General features: G+C 30.0%; 2 protein-coding genes across 2 annotated transcripts; both read right to left on the reverse strand.

The window, feature by feature from the left end:
* Positions 1-5754: 5754 nt before the first annotated feature.
* On the reverse strand, positions 5755-10755 carry LOC109813263 (proline-rich receptor-like protein kinase PERK10). The gene is made up of 10 exons (XM_020377433.3): positions 9884-10755; positions 9214-9350; positions 8954-9051; positions 8430-8782; positions 7676-8128; positions 7400-7560; positions 6650-6723; positions 6403-6550; positions 6135-6284; positions 5755-6008 (listed from the first exon to the last, which is right to left on the reverse strand). Exons 1-10 carry the CDS (start codon positions 10053-10055, stop codon positions 5940-5942), a joined length of 1815 nt encoding a protein of 604 aa, XP_020233022.1. The 5' UTR covers positions 10056-10755; the 3' UTR covers positions 5755-5939.
* A 4738-nt stretch (positions 10756-15493) lies between these two features.
* Positions 15494-22857, reverse strand: LOC109795117 (2-oxoisovalerate dehydrogenase subunit alpha 2, mitochondrial). Its single transcript, XM_020354540.3, has 9 exons — positions 22538-22857; positions 18287-18424; positions 17275-17457; positions 16905-17062; positions 16693-16792; positions 16487-16598; positions 16154-16293; positions 15872-16057; positions 15494-15765 (listed from the first exon to the last, which is right to left on the reverse strand). The coding sequence occupies exons 1-9, from the start codon at positions 22715-22717 to the stop codon at positions 15598-15600; spliced, it is 1365 nt and encodes a 454-aa protein (XP_020210129.1). The 5' UTR covers positions 22718-22857; the 3' UTR covers positions 15494-15597.
* Positions 22858-25785: the final 2928 nt, after the last annotated feature.

Below are 25785 nucleotides of genomic sequence, written 5' to 3' on the forward strand. Positions count from 1 at the left end.
TCATTTTTGAGGAAGGGGATTGGGTTTGGCTTCATTTGAGAAAGGAAAGATTTCCTTCTCAAAGGAAGTCTAAACTCAACCCAAGAGGAGATGGTCCCTTCCAAGTCCTCCAAAGAATAAATGATAATGCTTATAGGTTAGATCTTCCCAGTGATTATGGAGTGAGTAACACTTTTAATGTGAGTGATCTTATTCCTTTTACAGGCTATGGTGAAGAAGATGAACCTACAGATTTGAGGACAAATCCTTCTCAAGAAGGAGGGGATGATAGACCATGGGCCAAGGGCCCAGTGACCAGAGCTATGGCTAGGAGGATACAAGAAGAGCTGGATCTAGAGAAGACTAATGGGCTTGTCAGGCCCAAGATAATCTTCACTTGGAATGCTCTATCATGAAGAGAAGGCCTTAGTTCTACTTGTTTATATTGTACAGTTTATACATAGTCTTGTGTATAGGTTATTTTTGCCTTTGTATTTGTGAGGCACTTTACTAGCTTTTTCTAGTGTTTGTATATTGATTTTGAGGTAGGTTACTTGGAGAGTTTAACTCCATTTAACCTCCCTAGTTGACACATTCATTCTTTATTTTTCAGTAGGAAAAAGGGGGTGACATTTAGCAAAGTTAGGGAGTGTGCTTAGAAATTGGGTCAGAGTTGGGCCTAGGCAAAATTTTACATATTGGACTCATTTTGCTCCTAATTTTTCATAGATTTGATTTAGCTAGGTTTCATCATCATATGATGAACCTAACTAAACCAAATCAAAGAATTTCAAATTAAATCAAGGAGCAATTTGAACCATGGGCCGCCTAGCTTGTTTCCTTCTCCTTGGCCGAATTTTTCAAGCATTCTTACTTGAGTTTGAAGCTTGTCTTGCAAGCTTCTAAACTCAAGCAAGGTTAGCTTAACCTTACCTTGGTTCCTAAAAGAATCATGGTCAAGGTTTAGCTTCTCCTAGAAGCTAGCTAAACCGTAGGAGTTTAAGTTAATCCTACCATGGTTCTTAATGAACCATGGTTAGGGATAACTTCTCCTACAAGCTACTATTCCCTATATATTTGATTTTCCTACACTTGTACTCACTTTTGACATTTAGAGAAATAAAATTCTGATTTCTCTCTCAAGAGTCTCTCATAGAAACCGTGGAGAATTTCCTACTCTAAGGATTCTCCAAAGTTCTTCAAAACCTTAGTCTAGGTTCCTCAAGCTTCTACCTCCAAGAGAAGTAACCGAACCTCCTTCTAAGGCATCACCTCCATTGAAGATTTCTTCAAGGAGATTTCAGGCTTCAATCCAAGGTCTACCTCAAGAGATTCGGTCCTAAGCATGGAGCAAAGTGGAGGAACAACAATCTCCTCACCTAGTTCCATCAGGGAATCCCTAGCTGCACAAAAGTATTCCAGTACAAGATGTCGACGGAGCTCCCTTGGTCGACCAGGGTTTTCTTCACGATGCAGTTGTGCATCTCGACTGAAATCACCATAGGGTCGTCTTGGATGGGGTCGACACCACGAAAGTCTCGGTCCGAGAATGTGATTGTCGGCATCCTCGGTGCTTTCTGTTGGTTCACGGTATTTACATCTCGGACTGCCCGGAGGTGCCGCTTTCTAGCCGAAGAGGTGGAGCCTCCTCCGGCGAAACCCCCGGCGATCGTGTTTATTATCTTTCTCGGCCGAGTGTTGTCTTCTCTTGAATTTCGTGAGTGGTCTTTCCTTTCGGCCGAACGGGACCTGTGACGTCGGTCTCTTGGTGGTGACGTTCGCCGACTGTATTCGTCTCTCCCTCTTGGCCGGTGGTCTTGCGGTGAGACAAAGTTCTTCAGGTGACCTTGCTTGATAAGGTCCTCAAGCTTGTCCTTTAGCGCCGAGCATTCTTCCGTCGAGTGCCCCCGGTTTCGGTGGAATCGGCACGCTTTCGCCTTGTCCGCTCTTGGGGGCGTGTTCGCTCTTTTTGGTATTACCAAGATTTCCGACGAGAGGGCTTGCTCCAATACCTTAGCCCTGCTAGCGTTGAGGGGAGTGTACGTTGTGTATCGTGGTCCTCTCGGGGGGCGGGAATTTGAGGGGTCGGCATTGATCTTTTTTGTTGGTTCCCGGCTAGATTCCTTCCGGTTGTAATTCTCCTCGGCTCTAGCTTGATTTCTTGTTTCGGCCAACTCCTCCATTTGCATGTATTTTTCAGCTCGGCGTCGGAGATCATTGATGTCCACAGGTGGCTTTTTGCATAAGCTATTGATGAACGGTCCCGGCCTGAGGGCAGTGCTCAACCGGTCCAGCGCCACGGCTGGGTTGAGATCACCGATCTCCATGGCAATCCTGTTGAACCGGTCCATGAAGCATCTCAGACTCTCCTTCTTCTCCTGACGCACTCCCGCTAAAGCCAACGAGGTCGTCCTGTACGGCTTGCTCGTCGCAAATTGCAAAGTGAACTGGGATGACAACTCGCCAAACGAGTCGATGGAAGAATTCGGCAACCTGGTGAACCAGTTTAGAGCTCTTCCTTTCAGTGAGGTGGGAAATATTCGGCACAGGGCCGAGTCGTCTTGGGTGGAGAGAGTTGCCTGCGTCAGGAAAACATTCAGGTGTTCATCGGGGTCGGAAGTTCCGTCATATTTCTCAATTGGGAGGTTTTTCCAATGATCCATGAGGGTTGTTTCCATTATTCTCCGTGAAAAGGGGTGTCTTAGGGAATGGACGGTGGTTTCGGCCCTGTTGGCTACCAATGAGGTGCTTGGCGTTCGAGTTACCGGCTCAGTCGGGGCGTGATAGGCAGATTCTTCCACGGCTGTGGGGGTGGACGGCACACAAGTTTGGTTCAGGTTCCGGAGTTCGGCATTCTGCCGCCGTAACTCGGCTAGCTCCCGGGCGTCGGCTTCTCTTTGCCTGCGTATGGTGGCCATTTCTTCCCGCAACGCGCGGAGGTCGTCTTGTAAATTTGGTCGGGTTTGATCAGTATTCGGCTGGACCTGCTGTATCACGGGTTCCGGTTGAGTTTGGGGCATTCCGTACGGGTAACGCTCTTGGTTAGTCATGGCGGGATTGTCTTCGGTATTAACGTTGTGAGTCGGTTGGGTCGTTGTTGATTGTCCTTTACGGGTCACTGCCATATCTCGGTCTCAGTCGTAGAGTTAATAAAGGGGCTGAAAACGTCTCTTCGGCCCCACGGTGGGCGCCAAATGTTCCTGTGTTAGGATACACACTTCAATTATCCTTGTTGTAGTAGGTCTGGTCTTGGGTCTCGGTCTTCTCGTTCAATCCGGGCGGTCCGAAGCGAGAGGGGGGGGTGCCTGCAAAGACACTCCAACGCTCAAGTAAGTACTCGGCGTAATAAATGCGGTAGGTCAAAAGTAGTTACGTACCTCTCAGGAGTTCTATTTATAGGTGTTCGTGTTGGGCCGTGATTATGGGTTGGGCCCCGGGAAATTAGGGGACTGATCCGAAGTTTATGCTAATTAATTTATCCGTAATTAAGCCGGTAATGACGTTGACCTTGGTCGACCGTACCGATAAGTTCCGTACATTCGTGTAGGGTCGGTGGTGTCGGGTACTCGGCGGGTTCGGGTACGCAAAATGTTCGGATTGCTCGGCCTAGTCGGCACCATACGGTATAGTACTTATTTTGATTTGAGCATCAAAATGCCTTTTACATAAGTATCTCTCCTTTGCTTTTCAATCTGGAGCTCTCATTCAGTCTGAAGATCCCAAATCTTCACATGAAGATTATTAGTGTGTCTTCAAACAGTTACAAAAAATATTTTCATTCAAAATATTTTTAAAATAATCTCAAATTTGAAAATAATAAAATGACGTTTTCAATTGAAAACAGTGACGTGATAGTAAATGTTGGAATTTTTTCCTTCGAGTCACGGTACCGGTTCTTTTCTAATCTTACATTTAACGCACATAATTCAATGAATATGTGCTTTTTATACACATAACTCAGTTAATTACGTGTCTTCTATTTTCTTTAGTGAAGCTTTATGTTTTTCCTAGGCATATCCAATATATTAATATTTTATAATTTATTTAATTAGTATATTTTAGCATGTATAGCTAAATGTTTTATTTTATATTATTAAAATTTATAATCAATTATATAAACAAATCAATATTATATTTGAATATTAATTATATTAATATTTGCAAATAAATATCTGTAAACAATATAAGTTATATTTTAGTTTTTACATAAAAATTTATATTGATTACAAAATATAAAAATTAAATTTATAAGTAAATATTATAAATAAAATTGAAATAAATAGGAAAATGATATATTCAAAATTCAAATAGATAAAAACTTAAAAATATTAAAATAAATATAAAAGTGATCATAAGGATAATATTTGAATTTTTGAAGATCAAATTATAATTTTATTTTGATGTTCAGCTGCTACTTGTTTAGATAATAGATTTCACTAGACACTACTAGAATTTTTTTTATTACATATGACTTTTCCTGCGAATTTTTATGAAAAATTCGCAGGAAACGTTGTTCTTGCAAATTTTTCTGCGAAATTTTATCTACAAGTAATATCTTCGTGGATAATATATTTTTGTAAATTTTAAAATTTGCAGGAAATTTTTCTGCGGAATTTCTTGCGAAAAAAATTTGCAGGAAAGTTTCCTGCAAAAAAAATTTGCAAGAAAGTTTCCTGCAAAAAAAAAATTTCGTAGGAAAGTTTCTTGCGAATTTTTTTGCAAAAAATTTTGCAAGAATATTTTTACGAAAAAAATTAAAGAAATTACTAATTCATCCGAAACATTTGTTTCCATGCCTCTAACATGTGATACATAATCTTTTAAATTCTAAGATTGTAGATTATAAGCTTAATATTCAACCATACAAATCAACTTGTAAGATAAGTGTTGCCCCAACTTATATACTTTTTAATTGTTTTATTTTCAATCGATGTAGGACTTGAAGTTTTTTTAAAATATTAAACTTATAAATATAAATATTTTTTTTTATTTTTCTTGCAGATTAAAATTTATAGGAAAATTCGCAGGAAAAGTTACCTGCAAAATTTTTCTACCAATTTAGTAAACATTACTTGCGAATTTATTTTTACAAAAAAATCTGCAAGAAACAAAATAAAATTCTTATAATATTTTCTGCAAATTTTTACCGTGACAAAAAATTTCTATAATTATTAAAATTGTAGCAAAATTTGTAAGAAATATCTGTAAATTATTTTTTGCGAATAAATTCGCAAAAAATTTCTACGAATATTTTTTTGCAGGAAAATTCGTAAAAAATTTCTGCAAATATTTTTTTGCAAAAAAATTTACAAAAAATTTCTGCGAATATTTTTTTGCAGGAAAATTCGCAAGAAAATGACACTTTTCTAGTAGTGAGATATTAAAAAAAATATAAGAGACACTTGTACATTAAGAAAGTAAAACTCACTTACCATAAATAATTATTATAATTTATATATGTAGAATGATTTTACTTGTAAATTTTATACGAAAAGTATTTTATGAATTTTTATTGAAAATAGTTAAATCAAACATATTTTTTTAAATTTAAATTTTGAAAACGAAAATTATTTTTTTAAAATGAAAACAAAAAATAAAAATAGAAAATATTTTCCGTAACCAAACACACCCTACGGAGGGGATAGGAATTAACTTTCTTGTTTTCCTTATCTCTCAATTTTAAAATGACACTTAATTAAAAAATTATTCTATCTTATTATTATTTTAGGTGTATTTTTTTTCATAGAATGAAAAATGCAAAAAAAAAATATAATATAGTGATTTGCATCCGTTCCATCATGATAAGAGAAAACTGACGCGTTAGTCAATCCTTTTTTACAAACTAAATAATCTCCCCAAGTACAAAAATAAAAGGGAGAAACCAAAGCAAAGATCCTGAAAAGAACACACAAAAAAAAAAAAAAGAAACCACCCATAAAGAATCGATGAAACCTTAACCACTATTTAGGTAAAAATTGATCTTCCAAGGAGTGAAAGTGGCTACTTTCTCCCTCAAGAAACCGCACAACCTAAAGAACAAGTGTTAATTGTAATTTGCACTAACAAATGAAAGATATTTGGCAACATTAAATCTAAATTGAAATTTCTTAATAAAAGTAAAAATGAGATCAAAGAAATTAGGTCCAATTAACTACCTGTCCCATTGATGGACGCTTCTCAGGCTTCCTTTGAACACACGAGTGTGCTGCTTTAGCCATGAGGTAGAGTTCATAAGTGTCATATGATTCTCCTAGACGGGTGTCAATCAATTCATGTAAAGCCAACTTTTCAATAATTGGCTCAGCCTAAATGTTTTCATGCAGAATTTGTCAAGGTTAGTTATATTTTGAGTATAAAATATCAAAAGGCTTTGAATATAGTAGAATTTTGCAAATATTTGAAGACATAAACAATCGAAGATACCCATTGTCGGAGAGATTGTTCTCGTTCTGGATTAGTGGAATTGCCAACCTGGCGTCCTGATATCAACTGTAACAGAACAATGCCATAAGAATACACATCTAATCCCACAGAAACAATACCATCTTCGGCATACTCGGGAGCAAGGTATCTACATTAACAAAAACAATGATTTTTTTGTTATAGATAGTTTTTTGAGTTTGACATTTCGAACCATGTAATTTGGCACCCTATATTAACAAATCCTCACCCCATTGTGCCCATTATCCTTGTTCGTAGAGTGTCATCACCAGTCTTCCATTTAGCAAGGCCAAAGTCACCTAGCTGCATTTATAACACATCAATTAATTCAAATCACTCATCCCCTATTGTCATCACAATAACCTGCGGGAAGTTAGTCCTTGAACACCAAATTATCCACAATGGATCATTTAAAAGAAGTTACAAAGGCATCAATATCAAGGAAGTAGTTTATAGTTGCAAATACATTAAGGAGACATGGACGGTCTCAAAATTAATATGTAAATATAAAATCTAGAAAGGGGAATTTAGATTCAAAGGGTCACTGATAATATTATCAAAAAAATGAAAGGTCAGCTAGCAAATAAATTTTTCGTTTGTAGAAGTTTATTGTGCCACTTAATTTTACTTTATAAATTGTTCTGCACATAAAATTAGTCCTATCAAATGAATTATTTAGTATTTTTTTTTCTGTTTATGCGTGGTTAAAAAAAAACTAATTGGTTAAAGACATAAATTAATGGAAGATTTAGCCAGAGGCTGAAAAACTAATGTCCAATGTGAAACTTGTATTTTCTCGAATATCCCCTCTATTGTTTAATTGCAGACTTGATGTACAATTTAGTTTTTTAATTTTCTTAATGTGTGACTTGCTTATTCCCCAACATGTATTATATTATAGCTTTAAGAGTTTGAAAGATGAATAGCATAGGAACAAAAAGAGAATGAGAATGAAGCATTTGTGCTACCTTAAACTTACCATGGGAACAAAATCATGGGTTAGAAGTATATTGCTTGGTCGCATGTCCCTATGAATAATAGGACCACCACGACATTCCTCATGCAGAAAACGCAATCCCTTTGCTGTCCCAATAGCAATAGCATACCTTTGGTGCCACTCTAGAACCGCTTCATTATTTTCTACAAAAATGCACGTTTTCGCATACCCATAAAAAGTAAACCATACATAGTTGACATAAAATATAATTTTGAGACTTAAAAGCATAAGATATAGCAGCACAAAACAGGCACTTACCAAATAAATGCCAATGGAGAGACTTGTTGCAAATATATTCATAAATCAGAATATTTTTCTTTCCTTTGCAACAGTAACCCAACAGCATCACTATGTTCTTGTGTCGAGCAAAACTTAAGACGTACACCTCAGAATGAAATTCAGAAAATCCTTGTGAACTTTCTTCTTTCCTTACCTTTGCAGCAATTTGCTGTCCATCTTTAAGCACACCCTTATATACGTGACCATATCCACCTTCACCTAATAAGTTATCCATTGAAAAATCATTTGTTGCAAGTTGTATGTCAGAATAGCTGAACCTCATTGATTCCTTGATAGACAACTCAGTTCTTGTCCCACAGCCAGTACAAAGAAGCGGTGCATCTGAATGTTTTGGCAGAAAGTCACATTGGTTTTGCTTTTGATCAATCTGAGAAGTAATCAAATGCTTAAATTCTCCTTTGATGCTTGTACCTGCGTGATAATTAAAACTCTTATTTATTACAAAGAAGTAAGGACTATCTTGAATACATTATACGGGCACCCCAAGAAACCAAATACCACATTATAATTATAATATTCCACAAGATGTAAAGCGTAAGCTAATATAAGAGAGCTTCTAAAATTAATTTATTGGTAGTTAATTTTAGTTAATGAAGAAACTTATATATCTCATTTTTGTCTTCTAAAAATATTTCTGAAATTTTTTTTCCAAACAGACCTAAAATGAAAAATCAGTAAGTATAGGGTAAAAGGTTTAAACAGGCTTCTTGACCTGATCTTTCTTGCTTAGAAGAAGACCCAAAATCTGATATGGAACAGTGCTCCCGCGACCTGTTATCCTTATTTGACTGCTTTGTATAGCTCCTAATCGTACTAGAGCTATCAGAAGAATATATAGAATGGGGATAACTTTTGCAAGAGATAATAGACTGCTCAATGTCTTCAACGCTATGACAATCTGATAGAGACACCAACTTTGACAAAGAATATACAAACTTTGTTTCTATGACCTTTGTGTCATGTGCATATTGAGATCTCCAGATATCCAGAGACAAGTCATCTTTAACCAATGCCACTTTACATGGCATCTTGTTAAGGTGGTATCTCATGTCGCGCCGAAGATGTCTGTTCAAATTTACCCAATAAAGTTGAAAACTATCAGAAGAAAATAAATAGGAGAAACCAAGAAAAATGAAAGTTTATAAACCTATGTATCACTATTGGATATGCCTATTGCCAGATTAGGATAAGACAAGTTTATTTGGTAATATTCTCATTATAGTTTGTGATATACACCTGTCAAGTATTATCCAAGATGCATTATAGTTTGTGACCTCTTGTAAAAGAACCTGTTTAATTGGAAATCCCGCGGTGACTTTAACTTCGATACTAAGCTGCACATGAAGGTATTTAGTTACTAATTACTTCAATTTAGAAAATAATAGCACTTGAAAGCATTCGTTCTGATATTATGTTATTTACAGCCACGTTGAGGAGTTACAAGCATGCATTTGTTAAGAGTACTTGCAAAGCTCTCTAGAACTTAAATAATGTACCCCTTCACTTTCAAAATCTTCATAACTTGATAAAAGCTCACTTGCATATGTATCAACTTTCTTTTTGACTTCTTCCTCCATTGCACGAAAGCTGGTGCCAGCAAAAGACTCGGGACAAGGTAATGTCTGGTACCCCACTGTCAATTCAAAAGGAGGAACATAATAGTCATGCAATGAGTAAACAACGCATTGAAGGAACAATCTACCTATCTATATTAGTAATAAGTACCAACTTTCCTTCTATACACAAACTGATGCTTCAGATCAATTTGAATCAAGTAAAACGAGATAATTATCAACCATGTTTAGATATAAGTTTAAAAAAGGTAGGGTTTTTTTTTGTTTTTTTCAAATAAAAAAGCTTTGGGAAGCCTTTCTAAGCTTGTATCATTGTTCGATGTCTAAAATTTTTATATCATTTAAAAATCGAGATGAATCGAGGTTAAGACAAATTTATGAATGTTATCCTTCTTTAATCTATCGGATCGAAACGTCTTTTTAAAAATAAAATTATAACAATTTTCAACAAATATCATGGACAATAATTCATTTCCGGTGATCCTATCAAATTACACATACTTACGGTCGTATACAAGAATATCATTCAACACCTTAGTAGCACTAATTGTAATATTTGTTGCTAACAGTATCTATCTGCAATAACACTTACTAGGGTGAGACACCTTATGCAAGACACATAGCACAAGCAACTTGTCACCAGAAGAAAGAAAGACACCCCTGGTACGAACATGATTAACAACGAGTTTGATCTCGTGTTCAGTGCGGTCCCTAGTGGCATCACATGCAAAGATGACGTAAGATGCAGAAGGAGGGCTATCCATACGCAATTTCTGATGATGTTAAAGCTTCAACGTTGACATGAAATGGGGTGATCCAGAAAAGCAAAATAGCAATAACGTGATAACTGTACGTGGCATAGAGGAGTGAGAAATGATATCGATGATCGTCCAATGATTCAAGGACAGAAGCATGTTCTTCTCCCCTTCCAAAACAGCAGCACTAGTCATCTCTCTCTCGATGTGAAGTAACCGAGATAATATGCTTGAGGATATTCGTTGAGACATAAATAGAAGCAAACTATGCCGCCTTGGACAGTGCCAAGAGGGGAAGAGTACGAGGAACTTGAAGACAATGGTTGGTTAGTGTTTGCTTTCGGACATGCTTGCAAAGATTCTAGATTCTCTTTTTTCTTCACTTGTAAACTATTTGAATCTGTCATTTCTCAGCTTTAAACTATTCCATATTCCTTTCCCCTTCATTGCGTTGACACACTCAACATTCCTTCCGGTCAAGAAAGCAACAAACATGAAAGAGTATTAAACAAATAAAAAATAATTAGCTTTATCCCTTTGGGCAATATTTTGCATAGACATAGGCCCTGATACAATAATTGCAATATTTTTATATCTATGGTATAGGCAATCCGCAATGCAAACTATAGAGCAGTGTTTTGTGCATCTGCAAAGGGTGCCCACTTAAATTGAGCACATAGATATACATGGATTATTCTTAAGGACATGGTTAATATTAATAAAGTTTTTGTTAGTATATAATTTACGTGTGAGAGAAATAGGTAGACCACTTGATGCACCCAATGTTTAATTTTTGTGGAACCAAACTGGCTAATCTATGCCTGTGCAACCTAAGTTTATTTGCTTCTTGATGAATGATAATTTTATCTTCAATGGGAATATTATGTGCATTATTTTTATTGATTTGAGAAGTTGTGTTTGTTTCAAGTTTTTGGTTTCATACTCGATTCCAAGGACTAAAATTTACGTTGAAATGTTGTATTAAATAAGGCTATTATGGAACTGTTGAAATGTGGGGTACAGTCTATGAGATTGTGGTTGAGTTAGTTAGTGTTTAAGTTTGACAGGTATCATGTTTAAAAGTCTAGATATAATAGAATCAATGGAGGGCTTGCATGTTCCTCAAAATTCCCCATCAAGTCCATTTTTTTTCTCTTAGTTTGTGTTTCGTGATTTTTAGATACATATTGTTAGGCCTATATACTACAAGAAAAAGTCAAATTTCCTACGGATTATTTCCCACAGACCAAAATCTGTCGGAAATTTCCCACGGATTTAGATCCGTGGGAAATTTCTGACGGAATTTTGAAATTTTCGACGAAATTTCCCACGGATTTAAATCCGTCTAAAATTTTTGACGAAGTTTCCCACGGATTAAAATCCGTCTGAAATTTCTGACAGAGTTTCCCACCTCTGAAATTATTAAATAAAATTTAAGCCAATTATTTTTCAAATGCAACCAATCCTAATCGCATCAATACACACAACAATGCACTATATCATATTTTCATTATTATATGGGTGTTTTCAAAATATAAATAAGATAAATATAAATCAAAGTGTGTGAGGTATGACTTATATTACCTTTATATAATTATATGTTTAGGTTATTATAAATTATAAACTAATTAGCGTAAATGTGTTTTTTGTTACTTATCTTGAAAAATACCAACACATGACGTTCAAATTTAAGAATAACACATCTTTTCTTTAATTTTTAAAAATCACTCATCTCTTTGAAAATAACGTTATTAATTAAATAAGGGAAAAAAAAAGTTAAATTATGTTTTGCAAATCATATATATGTATCTATCATTTATTTCTAAATTACATCCAATACTATGTCATTTTTGATGAAAACTTTCATTGATCTTCAATTTTGAAAATAAGATTTTTTTCAATTCATTTTTAAAATTATTACTTAAATTTAATATATTTTTTTAAATCACAGTGTGCATGATATTTAAAAAATTTCAAAAAAGTTGAAATAATGAAATAAGAGATCAAATCTCATTTAATTATTGATATTTGTATTAATAAATTATTTTCTCTTAATAGTATATAAACAGTATTATCATATATAAGTAGTTGTATGTGCCACTTAAATAAATAAATAAGAAAATTAATACTCACTTAAAAAATTGAGAAGAGATATATGTATGACGTTATTGAGAAAAACTTCAAGTAGGGGTTAATGGAATTTTTTCTATATTAAATCTTCTTTATTTAAAACTTAAAACATTAAAGTTAAAATAATTACACTAAATAATTATTTTTGTTCCTAATAACTGATTGATTTAAAAATCCCTCTTTAAGTTGTAGTAATTTCTTATATTTACATTTTATTGATTTCTGAATTTTATATTTAAGTAAATCAGTAAAATACAAAGTAACGAGTATAAATATGAGTATTTAAAACTTCAATGAATCTATATATAGAAAGTAGAGATAAAGACAGAGAAAATGAATAGAAGAAAAATAGTTAAATATATAGTTGTTTGATTATCTATATAATAGATAAAGAGAAATATACGTCATCTTGTAACTGATTTTGTCTAAAAATTAATAGATAATCGTACCCTTAACTAATTTTTATTTTATATATTCTAATTTTATTTGAAATAATATGATTATATATTTAAATAGTTTAATTTTAATAATTTTTTAAGTATATTTTTGTCTTTTCACTTAAAATATTTGAATTTCTATATTTTAATTTGAATTATTTTTTAAGTATATTTTTGTCTTTTTTTCTTAAATTTTTAAATTTCTATATTTTAATTTTAATAATTTTTTATTTCTATTATTTATTAATTCTTTTCATTTTAAATATTTTATAACATTAATAAAATTTTATAATTTTAATCTCTCTAATTTTATCTTACTTTTTATTTTATAAATATAATTTGGATTATTCATTTTATAATTAAATTAAATTTTTTAAATTTTTTATGAGTTTACATTCTAAGAATGTATTGAAATTCCTCAATATTTGATTATTAGATAGCAACAACATGAATATTCTGATTATTAAACATTATGTTATAATTCTACTACTGATCGTACTATATGTTATTTTTAAATTTGAACTCCTAAACTTTATTTGTTATGTATGACATTTTATTTTGTATGAATGAACTTGTTTTGATTTACATAATTATGATTGATTTAATATATTTAAATAAGATAATTATTTAATAAAATTTTGAATTTAAAAAAAATAATTTTTCACAAAATTTCCCACGGATTTCTCACGGATTTATCCGTGGGTAATTTCCCACGGACTAATCCGTGGGAAATTCTGTGAAAAATTATTTTTCTTTTAATTCAAAATTGAGGAGTTTCAATACATTCTTAGAATGTAAACTCATAAAAAATTTAAAAAAATTAATTTAATTATAAAATGAATAATCCAAATTATATTTATAAAATAAAAAGTAAGATAAAATTAGAGAGATTAAAATTATAAAATTTTAATAATGTTATAAAACATTAAAAAAGAAAAGAATTAATAAATAATAGAAATAAAAAATTATTTAAATTACAATATAGAAATTCAAAAATTTAAGACGAAAAGGCAAAATTATACTTAAAAAATAATTCAAATTAAAATATGAAAATTCAAATATTTTAAGTGAAAAGACAAAAATGTACTTAAAAAATTTATTAAAATTAAATTATTTAAATATATCATATTATTACAAATAAAATTAGAATATATAACCGTTAAATTAAAAATATTTTACTCTTAAATCATATATACAAAATGTTATATTAATCGAAGATGATTTCTTATAAAACAAAATTAAATCCGTTGAAAAATTTATATTTTCGATGAGAAAATTTTTGTAGGAAAAGCTATATTATTGATGAAATATTTTAGACAAATTTATATTTGTTGAAAATGTAAGAAATGGTTTTAAATTTGATATGAAAATATTATGATATTATTAGATAAGATTTTAAGTTAGTATTTTATTAATAGTTGATAATTAAAAAATAAAACAAGGATAAATACATTTTTTGAATTTTATATGTTTGATTTAAGATAACTTATAAAATAACTCTTTGATAAAGTTATTCCGCTCAGTAACTCATGGCGTGTGTTGAATTTTATCGATCTAATTAATTGTTAAATTAAAAGTTACTAAATTTTACTAATAATTAATATAAAAAATTAATTAGTTTTGGAATAAATTATTTGTGAATTAACAATATAATTGAAATATTAGTTATTTTAAATTATTTAACTAAAATCTTATTGATAATTTACTATATGATCTTAATATTTTTGTATAATTAATATCTGGTTTTACTATATGATCTTAATATTTTTGTATAACTAATATCTGATTTTAAATTTGATATGAGAATATTATATATATTTAGATAAGATTTTAAGTTAGTATTTTATTAATAGTTGATAATTAGAAGAAAAAAAAACAACAAGGATAAATACATTTTTTGAATTTTATATGTTTGATTTAAGGTAAATAAATATATTAAATTAATTAATAATTTATTTAAAATATTAAAATTTAATTTATAAGTATGTATTAAATAAATATTTATAATTTTTTAAATTATATTAGCATTATAAATTATAAAATTAAATAATTTAAATTATAATTTTAAATAAAAATAAGTAGACGTTAATTATAAAAGTAAGTACATATAAATAAATAATAATTAAATATATTATTATTATTATTAATTATTATTATTTGTAATATAAAATTATTATATATTATTATTATAGTATAAATATGAGATTGTATATTTGAGAATGACTTAAATGAATTAATTTGTACAAGTTATACTGACAACATACATATACATTTGGGTAGCTTTCTCATAAGAACTTCACAATTAAGCGTGCTTGACCTGGAGTAGTACAGGGATGGGTGACCTTCTGGGAAGTTTCCTAGAAATTGCACAAGTAAGGTTAGAACACACTAAACAATGAAATATCGTGAAATAGAACCCTTGAGAGGCCAAGTATGAGGGTTGTTACATTAATAAATTTATTAAAATTAAAAAAAAAATTATAATTTTCGGGTAATTTCCCACGGATTCCGTGGGAAAGTTACCCACGGATAAATCCGTGGGTAAATTTCAGACGACCAATTTACCGACGGATTAGTGTCCGTCGATAATCCATCGGAAACACCTCATTACCCACGGATTTTGGGCATTTCCCACGCCTCATTACCTTAGAAGTCACAAGACTCTAATACCATGTTGACATGTGGAGTGCAGGCTAGGAGAGTGTTCTTAGGCTAGTTAGGCTAGTTAGTATTTAAGTTTGAGAAGTGTCATATTGTCTAAAAAGTCTAGACTTAATAGATTCAAACATATTCAACTTATATACACTTTAGTTTTCTCTATTTTAGGCATTGTGAGACTTGTATATTCTCCACGAGAAACTAATTTAATTGTGAAAGTCATTGGAAGCTTCAAAATAGAAGATACCATTACATAAGAAAATCCGATCCCTTTATACATTTTGATAATCAGATTTAGTACAATTTCTTGTTTGAATTGACAATATCTACAATGGAACATCAGAAGGATAATCTTTGGGATGCTTCTCGATGGTATTTCTAAGTAGTCTCTCTTGCTCATGAAGGTTTGATGGTATTTGGTCATAGACATCATTAAACATGTCCTCAAGTGGAGGCTTTTGTGCTTTCTCTGCCACCTGAATCGCTTGCACTAGCTGTGTGGCAAAGTAACATATATCCGAAAACAAAATTATCAGAACACGTTGGTGTGCACAAAGATAGACAAAACTGCAATATACAAAATAAAATTAAGTAATCAACCTGCTTCCTAATACCGCTTCTAAGCTCCAATTCATCTTTGTCACTCCACCAACCATTCCCTTCTACCCATCTTTTGAATCTATTCACAGGATTCCTTTCCATCTTCCAATATTCAATCTCATCAATTGGCCGGTACTTAGTTGAATCATCAGATGTAGAGTGATGTCCTACTCTATAAGTGAGAGCCTAAAGGTTATGCAGCAATTAGCATAAGATTGGTGAAACACTAAAATGTTGTGGTATCAACAATGATCATCTTAGTATGAAGGGAGATCAATTCACCTCAATTAAAACTGGTCTTTTTTCTCTTATAGCTATTTCTCTAGCAGTGTGAACCGCGCTATAAACAGCAAGAGCATCATTTCCGTCTACTCTGATACCCCAGGTGCCATAAGCTTTACATTTGACTACAATGCCATCACCTAACCAAACAGGAAAAAACATTTGTTTATAGGGCTTCTAATATCTGAAATAAATCACAGACTTAAACTTGATACATTTGATCAAATAAAAAGCAAAGCTTAGTGAGATATCAAATAGGTATGGTGGGACTAATTTTATTTTGTTTTATCTATAAAAAGAGTGTCACAAAAGAAATTAATTGAAAAATAGTACTTCGAAATTGTTCTTCTACAGGTGTGCTAATGGCCCATCCATTGTTACGACAGATGAAAACAACAGGGGCATCCATTACTGCTGCAAAATTCATAGCTGCATGAAAATCTCCCTGCAATATTTGATGTGATCAGGTAATAGCAATAAGCATCAATGGTGTTCCATTTTATTACTAATTAAGAGTAAGATGGTTCATTTCCACTAACCTCACTGGTACTACCATCCCCACAATAAGTGACAGCACATGCACTTTTCCCATCCATTTTAAGGGAATAAGCAGCGCCTACAGCTTGAGGAAGTTGTGTTCTGAATTTCTTGCCAAACAACATTAACTTGTTCAGAGAGCATGTCACAAATTAACAATGTGATTAATTGCAATGATTTGAACATGTTCTATACAATAGTAGGTGTGTCTTACGCAATGGGGGATGACACTGTGAAGTAATTGAGCTTGTTAGAGCCATAATGTATAGGCATTTGCCTGCCTTTCCCAAAATCATGTGTGTTTCCAAAGCATTGATGAACAAATTGTTGCAGTGTAAAACCACGCCACAATAGAACTCCAGGTTCCCGGTACTGGCAGTGACAACATGATACACATTTTCATTATCAACAAACATGTATGTGTGCATGTCATAAAAATCTGTGATAGAGTTGTTCATTTTGCTCTCTTATTTACTAGTGAATAAAAAAAAGATTAGGCTACTTGAAGCTGAAATATTTTAGAGTTTCAAAAATCATAATAATCAAGGAGTTGAATTTTAACACCTCAATAATCATTTTCAAACCTGAGGCAATATGACATCATCAGGAGAAAGTGCAGCTGCGGATGCAATGTTAACTACTTCTTCCCCCATTGAGGTGAGGTAGAAGGAAATTCTACCTTGCCTCTGCACTTCATAGAGTACGCTGTCCATAGTTTGAAGAGTGACCATGTCAGAATACATCTTCACAGCAATTTCCTTGCTAATCTGTTGAATTATTGTGCAGAGATTATTCCACAATCAGTTGTGCTAATATCCAGCCACTAAGTAACAATGTTCTTTATAAACTTTCTACTAATCCTGAAAAATGTTATGTTTTTGAAATATTATATACATTACTTTCTTCTTCTTTTTTATCTAATGCATTCTTAGGAGAATTAATCGAAGAATATTGTAGAGAAATATAACAGTAATTTATTTCTCTGACAACGCTAGAGTCAAATTTTAGTTACTAAAATTAGGTTTGGATGTATGTAGCAAATAGAAAAAAAAAAAAAAAAAAATAGTGGGGAGGGATGAGAAATAGTTGTGGAAAAATAAGTTTGACCGTTTTGTTGATGAAAATTTATTTGGTATAAAATTAAAAGTAGTGAAATTCATATATTTTATTTCTTCACAAAACTATGAAAAAATAAATGAGAAATTAACAAGGAAAATTGCCTTTATTTAAATAAACGTATATTTACTCAAATGAAAAAGTATTCAGAACTTATTTTATTTAAGTAAACATATGTTTATTCTAATAAATATGTTTTATTCTAATAAACATATACTTATTAGAATAAAATAATTATTTCACTTAATTATACTTTTGTATGTAATAGAAGAATAAAAATATAATCTTATATTAATTTTTTAATTCATTTAAATTAAACAATTTTATAAAAAAAATTTATTTTTTAAATTAAATAATATTATTTTTACTTTATTATTTACTTATTTTTTTTTCTTCTATTTTTTTTCCACTCAATTGGTTTATTTCTATTTAGCATTCGAACACAGTATAAGAGTGCTGAAATGTGATATGATATGATACCTGTACATAGTTGCTGTATTGAAGGAGCTGGCCATTATCATCAAGAACACGATAACAGGGCACCCTTTTCTGAGCAGACTCGGAAATAAATTTCATTTCAGAAGTAAATCCAACTTTTCCTCCTGGAAAATCAATCACCTGACACAGTGGGACACAGTGAGAAGCAAAAAAATATAATAATAATCTTTTGGGAGCAGTTTAATAATAGTATCTTCTATAAATTCATTATTAAGATTTCGTAGGCTTAGATTATGGAGTATTTTAAATTAAATTAACAGCTGGCCTTCTTCACTTGATTATTTTAAAAGACATAATTAGTTTAGATAAGTATTATCTTTAGTTGGTGAGAGTGAAAAATTGAAAATTATAATATCTAGTATGAATATGAAAATAAGACGGGCAAGTTCTATAAAAGAAATTAACAGGATTTAATATCAAACAAAGTGAGTTAAAAAATACAATTTATTAAAAAAAAAGGCATTATACATTAAAAATATGTTAATAAAAAAACATGATTAAAATAATATATTTTTATTTCATATAAAATAAAAATAATTATGTAAAAAAATTAAAATATAAAATAAAAATATTGATCTAATATAAATTTACAATAAATTTATCTTTTAAAAGCTTTCTTAAAAGATGAATTAATGGATTGATCCATCGAATTGACAAATGAATCACTAGGTTGATAGGTTTGATGAAGTGAATTTGGATGGATTAATGAATTTATTTATCTAATTTAATTCATCAAAATTAGATAAATCGAGAAATTGACCCACCAAATTAAATAGACTACATCGCTCTCAAAGATTCAAAGTGAATTAAAAACTTGGCCTAACAAGCTATTTGAAAAGATTTTCCTACCCACTTATTGCATTATTGCTGGTCTGACTCAACTACACATCACGGGTAATTAGTTGAGTTTAGACAATTATGAATTTTAAATTATTTTTGTTAATAATTTATACTATATCAATAATAATATCAGAAAATTATGAATTTTAAATTATTTGTGTTAATAATTTATATTAAAATCTAAAATTTATCTATTAAATAAATATTCTGTATAAATGACATTTAAATAAATTTACCTAGTAAATAAACTTTATAGTTTTAATTGTTCGGTTTGTCAATTTAAGGCTTATAAGTGGTAAGCCCAGGATATTTTTAAACTCCAATTTTGTATTTTCCTTAATTTGTAATATAACTCATTTTTAAGAATAGATTAAACAGTGTCACAACTGACTTTATCCTTGCTGTGTTGAGTTGGTGAAAAGGAGTACATCTCCTTATCAAATAAAAATAAATGTAATCAACTTAGTTTTTAACACCGTTAAATCTATTAAATATTGTTAATTTAATATATAACATTTTTAATTTAGTCCTTACCTATGTAATATTCATTCTTAGTTTAGTCCTTATATATATATATATAAGACGATCAAATTAAAAATATATTAGTTATGTAAGGATCAAATTAAAAATGTCCTACATATATAAGAATCAAATTAAGATCATATAAGAAAGTTAAAAGTGGCAATGGAATAATAAATTAATCAATCAATGGGTGTGGGGCTTTATTGTTTATTTTATTTTATTTATGACTCTCGTTACTTGATAAGGAATCGAAGATGGATAACATTACCATTTTAATTATAAACGGATGAATATTTAATAGTAAGGATTAAAATAAAAAATAAATTAAAAATTTTAAAAACTAATTTTAAATTTGAGATATAAAAAATAAATTTAATTTAAATTTGACGAACTAAAATTTTTTAAATTTTAAATTAAATTAATGTCAATTATAAAAAAATATATATATATATATATATATGCTATGTTTCGGTAAAAAAAATAAAAATAAAAAAGGGGACAGATGAAAATATATAAAATTTGAATTGAAATAAAAATTATAAAATCGAACTTTTGTTTGCAAAAGTCATTTTTATCTTTTCTTATTCTTTTTCTTCTTTACTTCTTAATTAAATAAAAAATATATATCATTATCCCTTTTTCCTACTGTGTTTCCTCTGAGGGATGGTGATTTTGGATTTGTATGTGTGTGTGGTTTCAACATATGGAGCAGTTTTATATATAAATAATAAAATAAAATAATAATAATAATTTTTATTGATTTTTAAAATAAAATTATTTATTAACATGGTCATCAAAATAAATAAAATTATTTATAAAAATAATCGACTTCTATTCTTTCTTTTTTCAAACAATTTTTATTTTTATTTTATTTTTAAAAAAAATTCTCTATATTTTTTTTCTCTTCTTTTCTTTTCCTTTTAAGTGGGAAGGAATTAAGATAGTTAAAAACATGAGAACCTGACTTCAATCCTCGTTACGATTATTTTTATAATTTTTTTTATCAAAAAAATAAAAGTTGCAAACAAATTATACAAGCATCGTGTTTTACACGTGATACCAACTTTAATAATAAGCAGTCAGTCACATCAGCACATGTCTCTACTATTTTTTAGGAACTCCTGACTTTATCATATGGATCAACTCATGGACAATAAATAAAATCAAAATTTTATAGAACAATAAGTTGTGATATGCTTTTTTTCCTTAAAAAAATTACCTTTTTTTTCTTTATTTCTTCCATCCCTAGCTAAGCTTTTAAGAAAATAAACGTTACTCTTTTAAGAAAAATTTTATAAAAAAAATCTTCTTTTATTTTGTGGCTCGATCATGTAAAATCTAAGTGAGAGTTAAATACTAAAAGAATTTAACTAGATTTCCCTTTATATGTTCATTCAATAACAATTTTTATATACAGTAAATTTATTAACTATTATAGTGATTGTTTTTTTTGAAAATATAGCTAAGATATTATTTCATTATTTAATTATATACAATCTTTACAAAAGCATATCCGAAAGGTAGTTGTTAGAGGATAAGACATAAACAATTCTATATAATATATTATCTCTTGATATTATTTAATCACAAAAAACTTTTTATTTATAATAGTATATATTCACATAAATATCTATCAATTTTAACAGAAATTAGTTTCTTTCAAAATTTTAACAATATTAAAATTATTTTTCTCAGTTTAAAAATCAACTACAATATCAATAAAGCTAAGGATATTGGTAATCACAAAAGACAAGATTATGCAATGAATTAATTATTAAAATAAACAATTTAATAAAACGCATAAATATATTTTTTTATTATATCTTTATGGATATATTCTACGGCAATAACACTATTGAACGTGTTACTTTGTCACTTCGACGTAACATCATTCACATATCTTATCGGTCGAAAGAAGAGCCATCAAAAGGTACGGACAACTTAAAGATAGCCTACGAATAAGACTGCAAGTTTGGAAATTGGAACCAACATAATTGTAATTAAGTTTTGTACGTACCAAGGTGCATACCTAACTTATCATTAATCGCACATATAAATACAACTAGTTTTTCAAGTGATTAATTAATAATTACATTTACAGTTAAATATTTTTATAATTTTATACTATTAATTATTATTAAGTATTATAAGATTTTTTTATCAGAGATATTCTCCACCTAATTTTACACGTGATATTGTGGTTATATGGTAATTAATTAGTGTTGGTCCGAAAACTTTTCATATACGACAAATTATTCGAATAGAAATTTTCGTTAAGTAAATCGTTTAATGTATAAATGGATTGTTGAGATACAAATAAAGTCTTTGTTTAAATAAGAGAATGAACATAGATTTATATATACATAATTATTTTTATTAGTAGAAAGATCTTTTGAGTGATGTCTAAAAATAAATCTGTAAAGACTTCGACCCAAAACGAATAATATCTCGCCAAGACAATTATATGTGTGAAGAAACTCGATAATACTCAACATGCATGATGGAGTTCGTGATATTATTATCTAAAAATTGAACCATATCTAGTTATAAAAATAAAATTTAAACCATATTTCACACACAGAACCATATCTAGTTATAAAAATAAAATTTAAACCATATTTCACAGACATTGATGAATCGATTTACCTTATAATTAAGGAGTCCGTGAGACATTCAAATCCGACATCTACTATATTATACGTGTCTCTCATAAATAAGAGGGGAAAAAACTGATCCATCCATTTGAATGTTTCATAGACTCCTTAAAGCAAATAGAGAGGATATATATGGAGTTCTAAGAGTTTGAAAAGTTGGCATAGATGATGAGTTGTTAAGGTGAAGTTTAGTTACACTAATTCAAATGATAATTACCTGAGTAGAGTAATCGCCGGTGACATCATGGTCCAATATTTCCAATTGTGCCTGAGCTTTGGTGGATTCATGACGTGAGAAGGGTGAAGAAGAAGAAGCTAAGAAGAAGGAGGGGAGGGTTTTGTGAAGGTGTTTATGATGAGTTAAGATCCTAGACGTTCCCAACAACCAAGATGCCATTGATCTTTTATGAGCAAAAAAAGAGAGGTTTGGAATGAAGGGGCTGGAAGCAGAGGGAAGGTTACTTGATAAGGAGAAAGAGTTAATTAAAATGGTGCAGATGGCAAAGTTCCACTCTACCACACGTACTTATCTTAATTAGGTGTTGTTTGTTGTGGGAGTGGCATGATGGATGGGCATTGGAAGTGGCTAAAAGTTCATATCATCCTTGTCATGGGACCACGTTGGATTCTAGATTGTTGTTATCTTCAACAATTATTTCGGGAAGATGGCTAAATAATTCACATTTTTTTTCTCAATACTTTGTTGTTATTATTATTAGATAAAATTTTATATAGTTTAATAATGTGAATTTTCTTTGTATTGACAGGAATAAGAGTCCCTTTGGCAGGAAAGAAACAAATAAATGAGAAAGATAATGTATGGAAATAGAAAAAAGTGAATTATAACATGTGAGAGATAAATAATTATAAGAGAAATTCTATGGTACCCATCTTATTTGAGAGGGTACCGGTACAGTTTTTTATATTTTATATTTTTAGTAATTTATTTAAATAATATTTATGATATTTTATTTTTTCAATTTTTAAATTATTTAATCATTTTATTTTTATTTTATATATTTTAATTTATTTGTAATAATATTATTATATATTTAAATATTTTAATTTTAATAATTTTTTAAGTATATTTTTATCTTTTCACTTAAAATTTTTGAATTTCTATATTTTAATTTTAATAATTTTTTAAGTATATTTTTTTATCTTTTTGTCTTAAATTTTTGAATTTCTATATTGTAATTTTAATAACTTTTTATTTCTACTATTTATTAATTTTTTTCTTTTTCTTTAATATTTTATAATATTATTGAAAACTTATAATTTTAATCTCTATAATTTTATCTTACTTTTTATTTTATAAGTATAATTTAGATTATTTATTTTATGATTAAATTAATTTTTTTAAAAAAATTTATGAGTTTACATAGAAAAATGTATTGAAACCCTTCCATCTTTGAAGGTACCGTAGCAACTCTCATGGAGGCATGTTATAGCGGCCACTTTGATCACATACTAATTAAGCGATCGTCCAAGACCCTATTATTAGAGGAACACCACAAAAAAAAATTATTTGGTTTATATAAATATAAAAAAAAATTATATAATTAAATTATTAAAAACATATTAGAGAAAATAAAATAATTATGAATAGTTAATCAATAATCAATTTTTTTACTAATTAACAAAAATTTATAAATAATTTTAAGAAAATAAATTGATAATATTTAATGTACAGAGAAAAATTTGATATATTATTAACTTATTTCCTTTTTTGTGTTTTTTGGTGTGAACTTTCAAAAGTATTAAAGTAAAATGAAAAATCAAAGTTGTCTTTAATTTTCACATTTTTTCTTTATCAATAATTTATTTGATTTTCTTTCTATTTTTAAACTATGACTTGTCTTATTTTGAGAAAATCTCAAAATCAAATTATGAAATCTCTACCTCTTCATCGTGAGATTCTCTGTAATGTGTTACAATTATTGATCCATTATTTGTTACATAATACTCTTTAACAATAACTCATAGTCTCACAGGAATATATGGTACATTTAGTCATTCTTTATACAACTGTGTGTTTTTACACTTTTAGGCTTAAAAACTAGGATCATAACTCATAAGTAAATTCAGGTATTTATGAGGGCATTACTTTTTCACTTCGTCCAAGGCACCAAAAACCCCAAGACCAATCCTGACATATTATATGTTATTTGTGTATTAAAGGTTACCATAATTGACTATGATAGGATCTAATACATTATGTGACATGTTATCTTATTTGTGTATGTGAGTTCACCTTAATCAATTATGATTAATAAATAATCAATTATGCAGATAATACGAATGGGTCCAATGCAACATAACTTAATTAGTTATACCAACTAGCATAACCATTATGTAACTAAATCATATTAACTAATAAAAATCAAATAATATTTGTTGATAGAAAGAAATGAGTAAAATTGTAATTATTTAAATTATTTATTTTCACATGAAATGTTAACTATATAAAATACAATTTTAAAATATTAAATTTTTTCTATTTCTTACTTAATTTTACTCTATCACACAATTACAAATTTTACTTTATTTTACTTATTTTCTACTAAATCATCATTTCCTTCGATTCCTTTCCCTTAACCAAACAAAGCATAAAAGCATCTAGTTTAAGAAAAATAATAGAATAAATAAATTGGTAAAAAAATATAATTAAAATAATGTTAAGTCAAAAGACGATATTAAATCCCTCAAACTCTCAATTTTAATGATAACAAATAGAACATTTTTTTAAGAGAAAATATTTTTGCGAAATGCTTATTAGATGAAACATAAGACACAATTTGTTAGAGAAATGATGTGTCATCAAACGAAGTATACATACTATCTTTATAAAGTTTTATATGTTTATTATTTATAATGACTAACAACTACTTTTTTCATGTCTAAGTGATTTCTTAACAGAACAAATTAAGAAAGCTCTTTTAAACTCACAAATCTATTAAAGAGAATAAAGTTATGCCTTGCACCAAAACTAAGAACAAATGAGTCTTTGAAATCACAGATGTGAAGTCCCACATCGGTTCGGAAGGAGAACGAAGCATGCCATATATATGGGTGTGGATACCTTCCTTGTGTGGACGCGTTTTGGGGTGGCATGCGTGTCATTGCCAGAAGCAAAACCGTGAGGGCTGCGGCCAAAGCGGACAATATCCACATGCGGGTTGCTGGGGTGTTACATTTGGTATCAAAGCCGGGACCCGGGCCGGTGTGCCAGCGAGGGCGCTGGACTCCCATGAGGGGGGTGGATTGTGAAGTCCCACATCGGTTAGGAAGGAGAACGAAGCATGCCATATATATGGGTGTGGATACCTTCCTTGTGTGGACGCGTTTTGGGGTGGCATGCGTGCCATTGCCAGAAGCAAAACCGTGAGGGTTGCGGCCAAAGCGGACAATATCCACATGCGGGTTGCTGGGGTGTTACATTTGGTATCAGAGCCTGGACCCGGG

The sequence above is a fragment of the Cajanus cajan genome, chromosome 6 (assembly GCF_000230855.2).
Source record: "Cajanus cajan strain Asha chromosome 6, NIPB_CcT2T_4, whole genome shotgun sequence".
Taxonomy (NCBI): domain Eukaryota; kingdom Viridiplantae; phylum Streptophyta; class Magnoliopsida; order Fabales; family Fabaceae; genus Cajanus; species Cajanus cajan.